This window comes from Benincasa hispida, chromosome 1, assembly GCF_027475165.1.
Source record: "Benincasa hispida cultivar pf3 chromosome 1, pf3_genome.v1.1, whole genome shotgun sequence".
Lineage (NCBI taxonomy): Eukaryota > Viridiplantae > Streptophyta > Magnoliopsida > Cucurbitales > Cucurbitaceae > Benincasa > Benincasa hispida.
The window spans coordinates 92,224,034-92,232,977 of NC_143478.1; the positions used below are offsets into that span (position 1 = coordinate 92,224,034).

Sequence of the window (8,944 nt, forward strand, 5' to 3'; positions counted from 1 at the left end):
CAATTTTAATTTGTGTTGTAAAGTGAAGTTATGAGAAAGTAGAGAGAAGAGTGATCTGTAAATACGAAAAGAAAGAGGGAGCGAGAGCGAAATGGATTTTGTATATATGCAATTTCATTTTAGTAATTTTATTTGAATTTGATATCAAGAAAGTGTAAAAAAAAAAAAATCTGGCTTTAAAAAAGCGGAGGAAATTTCATTTTTTTCCAAAAAAAAAATATGGGTAAGCGATACAAAAATTGGACGGTGTTGGGGCAGAAGATCCAATTTCTGTTGCCCAAAAAGAAAAGGGCACACAGACCCAAACGGAGCTGATTGATGAGGTAGCGGTTGCTCCGCGTTTGGCCTCGCTCTTCGTCAATCACTCTTCTTTTTCTTCTACAGTTCCTCTTCTGCCATTGCCGAACATAACGGAGCTTCTTCTTCTTCTTCTTCTGTAACCCATCAATTTGTCATGGTCTTAGAAGCCCTAGCAGCAGCTTCCTCTAGCTCCTCTTCTGCTTCCCCGTCTTCCACCAGCAACTCCAATCTTCCACCACCTCCTGAAGATGCATGGACTCTTGCTTCTCAGCGACTACTTCCTCGCTGGAAGTCTCTCGCCCACTCTCACCTGGTACCTTCATCTCTCTATTTCTCTCTCTCGCCCTTAACCTAATTTTATCTCTCTCCACTCTCTGGTGTATGTCTCGTATCCATTCATTTCTTTGTATATATTTGAGCTTTTTTCATAATTAATAGCTTTACCGATGATCACTTCTGAGATATGGTTGGGAAATTCCTTTCTATATATCTGAGCTTTGTTTTCTCCATGTGTATTCTGTAGTTGCCAATTCCTATTTCGATATCGAAAGTTAATCAAGTGGATGCAGCACGGCTAGATATTGAAATGTCGGCCATGTTGAAAGAACAGCTAGTTAAGGTTTTTGCTTTGATGAAGGTATTTGTTGCTCGTTATTCTGACTTCGAAATGTAAATACTTGGATTATAAAGTTATTTAGGCGTCATTCAGTATTTTCTTCTACTTTGATGGATTAGCCAGGAATGTTGTTTCAATATGAAGCAGAGCTTGATGCTTTTCTGGAGTTCCTTATTTGGCGCTTTTCAATTTGGGTAGATAAGCCGACACCAGGAATTGCGCTCATGAATTTGCGGTATCGAGATGAACGTGCAATGGAGATTCCAGGAAAAGGTAAGGTGGTCTAAACAGCTCCTGATTAGTTGCTTTTTTTTAACCGATTGTTATCAGATTTATCCAAACTTGACATTTTAAGATAAATAATTGTAAATTCAGTTTGAAGTTCTTAGAATTATAATTCAAGCAACCATTGAAATGCTGTTATTAAAACTTCATAGAAATATGGTAGTCAGCTACTAGATCCTTTCATCAAAACATCAATCAATTTTTGCTAAACTACTTGATCTTCTCCTGGCTCTGGACTTCTTTTGCAATACAGTTAGAACTGGTCTAGAAGGACCTGGCCTCACAGTTGCTCAAAAGATTTGGTATTGCGTGGCTTCTGTGGGCGGCCAATACATTTGGACTCGATTACAATCATTTTCTGCTTTCCGTAGATGGGGAGATTCAGAGCAGGTACTGGTCTTCAAAAACTCACCACCCCTACCACGTGGACAACCTTTTAGTTTTGCTGTGGATGTTTGTCGAATGTAACCCTGTATTTTGTTCAGAGATCATTGGCTAGGCGAGCATGGCTTTTGATACAGCGCATTGAAGGAATATACAAAGCTGCTGCCTTTGGCAACTTGCTCATATTTCTTTACACAGGAAGGTAGGTTTTTTTTCATCTGATAAGTTGAACTTTTCAATGGACACTTCCACTCCAACAGCTTGAAGTAATTATTTGTGTGGAATTATTGCTAACAAGGCATTTTGAAAGGGTTCTGCCCAAGTAAAAAAAACATACTTATCAGGGCCAAGTCACTTCTCTTCATTTATTACGTTCTGCTTTGCATTGAAAAAAGGAAATTATTTTTCCGTTAATAATATACAAGTTTCTGTCAGTTGGGACTAGAGAGAGAATGCTTCATTTATTTATCAGTCAAAGGACATGTTGGGCTTCTTTTCAATTTCTCTGGGATAGAATCGGGACCATTGAGTCATTTTGTTCAAGTCTGAATTAGCATTTTGTGGATACATTTGGCTGCTTTACTTTTCACTCTATCTACAACAGTTGTTGAGACAGTTCAAATATTTCTGCAATCATATTGCTGAAGCTTTCGTTGATGTTGGTTTTCTCATATGCTTGTCACTCAGTTGTATTAAATCGTTCAAGTATTTGTGTTGTGGGACTCAGATATAAAGTGGTGGTTTGTCTATGATAATTGATAAGGAGTAATTTACCTTCTTGGTCAACTCGTCCTGCAACATCTTATTTTTAGGTGTGGTGCAGGTATAGAAATCTTGTGGAAAGGGTTCTCAGAGCCAGGCTTGTTTATGGGAGTCCTAATATGAACAGGGCTGTAAGCTTTGAGTATATGAATCGCCAGTTAGTCTGGAATGAATTCTCGGTAAGTTTTTCTCTCCATTATAGTTGGTTGCAGAAGCATCAGAAATCATTTTGGCTTAGAACTAATTGTCACACTTCTTGATATTGGCATGCACTCCGACCTCCGGAGGTTCAATCAATCCCCCACCCCGTAATTGTTGTATTAAAAAAGAATAAATAAATGTCACACTTCTTTCCTCATTTGAAATTTTCAGCAATGTATTTTATTTCTTGGAATGTATTATTATTCTTAACCATACGATGATTAGCTCAGCCTCTTCTATTTTCTCTAGAAGTAGAATTCTATTTCAATTCTGGCGTGATACATATTATCTGATAGTGTCCTGTTTTAAGTCTAGCATGGAAGAACTGTATGTTTGACTGACAAACAGTATCATCTAGATAGAATTTAAACGTACTCTTAGTTTCAAGTAGTTCATTTTACCAAAAAAAATAAAAAATGTTGTCTAGTTTATGCATGCATGCGTGAATGTGGGAAGAAGGGTTTCAATTTTCTTTGCCCAATGCTAGCTAATTATAAAAGGGACAATTGTAAATATAGTAATCAAGTCCAAAGTATTAGTAGATATAGCATAATGTAAAAAAAAAAATTACAAACATGAAAAAATTTAGATCGTCCAGCAATGATAGGACCATATCGTTGGTAGGAGTCTATTAGGGATAGACCATACTGCTAGCGATAAAAGTCTATCGTCGATAGACTTTACAATTTTTTTAAAATGTTGTTATACACTTGGGATTATCCTAAAAATTCTGCCAATTGCAATTTATCCAATATAAAATTATTATCCATAGTAGGGAGCATTTGTCCTGAAGTGTTTTAACTTTTTGTGCTGATGACAGGAGATGTTGCTGTTGCTACTTCCTCTTCTAAATTCTTCCTCTATAAGAAACTTTCTTCGTCCATTTTCTAAGGAGAAGTCCACAAGCTCAGCCGAGGATGACAGTGCTTGTCCAATTTGTTTGGCAAGTCCTACAATTCCATTTCTGGCTCTGCCTTGTCAACACAGGTCAGGCGCTTTTATGAACCATTCTATTTTTAAACCAAAAAACATCTATTCGTCTATTTGTCATATAAAGAGGCACAAGCGAAATGACAGAATTAGATGTGTTTATTCCAAAGACGTAGGATACTGGAAGGACATACATATTACAGTTTTCAATCAAATACTCAAAATTTTCTCTTCACTAGGGTAATAAAGTAAATTTTGTAAACATAAGAATGTTGGTTGCTGTAGTTGTATGCTAACCACATAAACAGAATTTAAATAATTCAATGTCTAACGCAAAGTTCCATTGTAAAATAAAAAATCCAAAATCAAGTAGGAGCATACAATTATATGTTTAAAATAGAGGTACGACAAACAAGCCTAATTCAGAATCAGTATCTTTCTCCAATGATTTTGATTTACCCACGTGTTTGACAATCCAAGCTTCTCAAAGTCCACAAATTGAAATTCAAAAGAAGAATAGAAGATTTAAGATTCTGATGTAACTGTCGATCAACACTCGTAGAAGTACTCACAAGTCACAAAGATAGCTAGCTGGATTTCATGTCAGTATAATTGTGTAAATTAGGGATGAGAGGGAGAAAGTATTAGTAACGTCTATTTTATGTTTTTTTTCTCTTTGCCAGATACTGTTATTATTGCCTCCGGACGCGATGCATGGCAGCTCAATCATTTAGATGTTCCAGATGCAGCGAGCCTGTGGTGGCGATGCAGCGGCATGTTGAAGGTACTACTACAAATCTTAAACGGTGATTGCGCCCTAGGCAGAGGGAGCAAATACAATTCCAAGTATAGTGATATTAATAAGAAAAAGAAAAATTGCTTCAATGTTGCATTAAATTTTTATTTATTTTTTGCTTGAAGCATCATCACATGCTAACAGAGAATCAAATTCCCTGGAAAAGCATATCTTTGTATTGTGCAGTAGCCTAGTAGGCTCATTCTTTTTTAGTTTCCTTAGTACATCTGTAGTTTAGGTACTCACTGATTACTTTGTGATTAAATTACCCTGCAGAAGAAGTTACAAAGAGGAAATAATATGCTTCTTTCTTTACCCTGCAAAATTTTACCCTGGAAAGTTTCTGTGGCCTTTAATTTATATATATATATATGTTGAAACGAGTGTAATCATCAAGAAATTGATAAGACTGGATTGATGATGTTTGAAATAGTGGGGACAGTGATTGAACTTTCATAGACTGTAATAATGATAGTATTGCACTTTCCACGCTTGTTTAAACTTTTGCTCAGGGATTAGACCATCACTTTCTCGTGGAAGAGTCCCCTATTTTTTTTATTTTTATTTTTTTGCTCTTTTGTGATAATTTACTTTTATGACTTTTAGATATATTGAGAAAATGTTGATAGATATATCGGTGAAATGTTGATGTTGATAGATATTTTTGGAAAAAATCTTTAAAAAATGTTAAATTTAAATTAATAAAGGAACATTTTTCTCTTTAAAATAAGTTTAATAAGATTTGGTTGCTAATTTATAACTAAATTTATATAGTAAACTCGAAAAATAGTTGAACGTGCTATTTATTTTAGAGAAATTTTTATAAATAGAAAATTTTCAAAAATATTTATGTTTTATAGCAAAAAGTTTCAAAAGTGTTTTGTACTTTTTGCTATAAAATGTAAATACTTTTAAATATTTTTTATATTTAAAAAGGTCCCTTTATTTTATAATATATATAGGTTTAAATCTTATTTTGGTCAATGAACTTTGAATCATATTTTATTTTGATCTCTAAGTTTTAAAAAATGTTTATTTAATCCATGAACTTTTAAAAAATTGTTTATTTTAGTCTCTGAATTTTTAAAAAAGGCTTATTTTGGTCCCCCGTTAGGATTTTATTAACTTTTTAACATAAGGTTGATGTGGTCTATATTTATTGACTAGGATGGAAAATAAGTTCACCCTAAAAGATCTAGGATCTTGAATTCGAATTAGAGGGTAAATTGGTTTTTTATGAAGAATGTAACCGTCACTTTGCTTTTTAGATTTTAGTCATTCACTTTGTCTTCCAAATTTTAGTGTTCATTGAGGTACTTTTCTTTGTGCCTCTTAATCCCTTCATTTTTTTTTTAGTTATGTGATTCATTGAGATAATATTTATTTGCAATCTTTTAGAGTTTTATTTTCTATATGGGTTGCATTTATTTGCATTTTCTTTGTTTATTTTATCTTGTCATGAGATATTTTATTCTTGGATTTAAAAATTCTCATAACATAGAGTGGAGAAGAATACATAGAAAATAAAAATATTAATGATTGAGAAAAAACCTTTTACATGAAAAACGGATAGATCTTTACCAAACTTCTACACTAATATGCCAGTTCTACTATATTTTTATTCTACTCTATTTTCTTTTGATTTGCTTGGAGATTTCAATTGAAAAAAAAAAAAACCAATAGGGCTTATAGCATTTTTTTTTTGTTGACATTAAAAACAATAGAACCTAAATCATTGATAGTTAAAAATATATGAAAAATATACTCTTTTTTTTTTTGACATAAAAGATTTATAGCTGAAAAATAAATAAAAGTCATCTCAACCTTCGTTTAAAAAGTTAATGGAATCCTAACGGCAGATGCTAAATAAAATAAACATTTTTTTAAAAGTTGGAGAGGAGGGAGAGCCCATTGCGCCTTGTTTTTGTTTGACCAGCCTACCGAAGGAAAAGGATGCTGTCTCTCCCTTGGTCTTTTGAGAGGAGAAGGCGGAGAAGAAAACGTCCTTCACGCAAGTTTTTTTGCTTCCTGTGCCCTTACTAGTTCTAGTAAAGGGGCACTTCGACCAAGGAGGCATCTTGGTAGGAAGGCCGACCATTATATAACTCGCCATCCATCCAGGAGAGAAGCAAACTACCTTTCTTTGATCCACCTTCTCGGGCGGGGAAGAGAATGAAAATAGGCCGTGAATGGTGTTTAAAATAAACACTTTTGAAAGTTTAGGGATTAAAATAAAATAAGATTCAAATTTTAAGGACCAATAAATATATTTTTTAATTGGATATTTTAATTTTATTGTGACAAAAGTACCCATATCCATGGTAGGGTTTCACACTTTTAAATCCCTAAAAGAAAAGACTCCTGCATAAAAGGAGTGCATCAAAGAAGAGAAATTTGTTAGTTTGATTTAAATAAAAATGTATAAAAAGGTTGCATCAAGAAAGGGAAATCTATTCATTAAATTCAATTAAGAATCCCTCATTCGTGATACCAATCAATGAAAAAAAAAAAAAAAAAAGGAAAAAGAAAGAAGAAGAAGAAGAAGAAAGAAAACATTGGGATTAATATTGGTGCATAAATCGATAATGGGTGAACATCATAGAATGTGATGAATCTATACTATATATATGTATATATATATAAAAGAAGCTAGGAAGGAAGAATTTTTCCTTTTTTGTTCCTACATTATTGATAATTGACTATTTTGTCATTTGTTTATAAGATGCAACTGTTTGAATATACATATCGTTTAAGCTATTTTGTATTTTGTCAATAGGACGTGAATGTTCAAACGTGTCTTTTAAATTTAATAGGTGCAACTGATGTCAACATGAAACGTTTGTTTGGGTGGAAGTGGTTATAGAGTTAATCCATCCATTCACGTATTCATACATATAAAAATAAAAATATATCAATATATATATGATTCCATCAAACAAATTGCAAAGTTATATGAAAATTTGAAAAAAAAAACTACCAAAAAGTGCCTATATAAAGAAAAATCAAGGCAAACCAAATTACTTAAGGTGATTAATTCATTGATGTAATTTCGCATGTTTTCTTCCACCTTCTTCCTTTTGATGTTTGGCTTCATTTTCATCCTAATTTTTTTGTTTACTTAAAAATTACAATACAAGTATTATCAATACAAGAAAAGTTAGTTCTAGTGGCACACAAAAAACGTTGCTGAAAGCCAAAAAATGTCACTAAAGGTATTAGCAATGTGTAAAAGCGCGTCATTGTAAATGTCGCTGTTGTTACGTAGCTAAAGGTTTTAGTGGTGCATTTAGCGGGCGCTATTAACAGTAACCTTTTGCAGCAAGGAGTTCCATTTTCGCGTAGCAGGCCTTTTGTCCCGTGGGTTCGCAGCAGGTTCTTTATGGTGGTGAGCAATAGCGTCCGTTGTTGGCGGTGAGCAGAAATCTCCATTTGTCTCGACGGTGATGCGTGAGTTAAGAGGGAGGGAAGGAATAGAGGGGAGAAGGAAAGGGAATGAGTATCGAACAATTGGGGGAAAGAAGAGAGGAAAAAGCCACAAACTTTTACTATATATTTTTAATAATAATATATATATTTAGTAACATCTTAATGTGTTGCTAAAAAGTTTTAATATTTAGTGGCGTTGGTGGGTATGCTGTTAATTCTTTTATTGACGCAGATTTAAGATATGTTGCTAATAATGAACTTTTTGTGACATTTTTACAAAACGTTGCTATAAATAAACCTTTAGTGACATTTTTACAAAACATTGTTATAAATTAACCTTTAGTGACAAAATTTGCACGCACTGTTAAAAATTTGTCATTAAACTCCCTTTTCTTGTAGTGTATGTTACAAAATATCAAAGTTTTGTAGTGATTATATAATGAATCATTCTTGTTGCAATCTTTAAAATGGTTTTCAAGTTATTAAAGTTCACTAGAATGCAAAAAATTTTGTCTTTTTAAGTCAATTTGATAATTTCATATGGCTACGTAGCCTGTGATAGAGTTTATTTATGGGGTCATTTAGGTAGAACAAGCTTATGTTGGCAAACACTAGGATATGTCCAATGGTTGCATTGGTAAATACTCGATCAAAAGAAGATAGAGATGAAAGAGGGAGGGAGAATTTTTCTCAACATTTGATGTTTCTGTAACCCAATGGTGAAAATATAATTTCACCCTTCAAAAAGGTAAGAAAAATTACCTTTTAGGAAACATGCCATTTTGTAATGAAGTTTTTTTTGTTTAAGGCTAGCTTAAGCCATTTTCACTGACCATTGAGATTTATATCCATTTCATCCATATATTTTCAAAAATATCTTATACGTCTCTAAACGATTAATATGTGTCTTAAAACTCTTTGAAAATTTCAAAATTTTTAAAAATTAATTTATGGCTAAAATATCATTTTGGTACTTGTACTTTGGATTTCATTATATTTTAATTCTTATACTTTCAGTTGTTCATTCTAATCCCTTTACTTTCTACAAATGTAAAATTTAGTTCTTCAAAGTAGTTATTATCGTCATTAGTATTATTTTATAGAAATTGGTTAAATATTAGAAGTAATTTTCATATCAGAAAAGTACTATGTAACTAAATTTTCAAAATCTATCAAGGAAATGTTAATAGTGACTATTTAGTTTTCTTTAACAATAAACTAATGGTAAGATTTATTTAAAGTAC

At 32.7% G+C, this 8,944-nt stretch overlaps 1 protein-coding gene across 3 annotated transcripts; it reads left to right on the plus strand.

Annotated features, from left to right (window-relative positions):
* Positions 1-206: 206 nt before the first annotated feature.
* Positions 207-7,631, plus strand: TED3 (Pex2/Pex12 N-terminal domain-containing protein / zinc finger (C3HC4-type RING finger) family protein). 3 transcript variants are annotated; one of them, XM_090307672.1, is made up of 9 exons: positions 207-613; positions 824-937; positions 1,036-1,189; positions 1,455-1,591; positions 1,687-1,787; positions 2,409-2,526; positions 3,369-3,535; positions 4,162-4,262; positions 7,594-7,631. In XM_090307672.1, the coding sequence occupies exons 1-9, from the start codon at positions 455-457 to the stop codon at positions 7,614-7,616; spliced, it is 1,074 nt and encodes a 357-aa protein (XP_090163798.1). In that variant the 5' UTR covers positions 207-454; the 3' UTR covers positions 7,617-7,631. The 3 variants fall into 3 exon arrangements, with proteins under 3 accessions (XP_090163798.1, XP_038878191.1, XP_038878190.1); XM_039022263.2 differs by lacking the exon at positions 7,594-7,631 and adding an exon at positions 4,551-4,599; XM_039022262.2 differs by lacking the exon at positions 7,594-7,631 and having other exon boundaries at positions 4,162-4,515.
* The last annotated feature ends 1,313 nt before the right edge of the window (positions 7,632-8,944 follow it).

Excerpts from the sequence above, each read along its gene's own strand:
- TED3 (XM_039022262.2), top strand. The coding sequence starts at position 455 with ATGGTCTTAGAAGCCCTAGCAGCAGCTTCCTCTAGCTCCTCTTCTGCT. Across the intron at positions 614-823 it reads CTCTCGCCCACTCTCACCTG|TTGCCAATTCCTATTTCGAT; the intron begins GTACCTTCATCT and ends TGTATTCTGTAG. Across the intron at positions 2,527-3,368 it reads TAGTCTGGAATGAATTCTCG|GAGATGTTGCTGTTGCTACT; the intron begins GTAAGTTTTTCT and ends TGCTGATGACAG.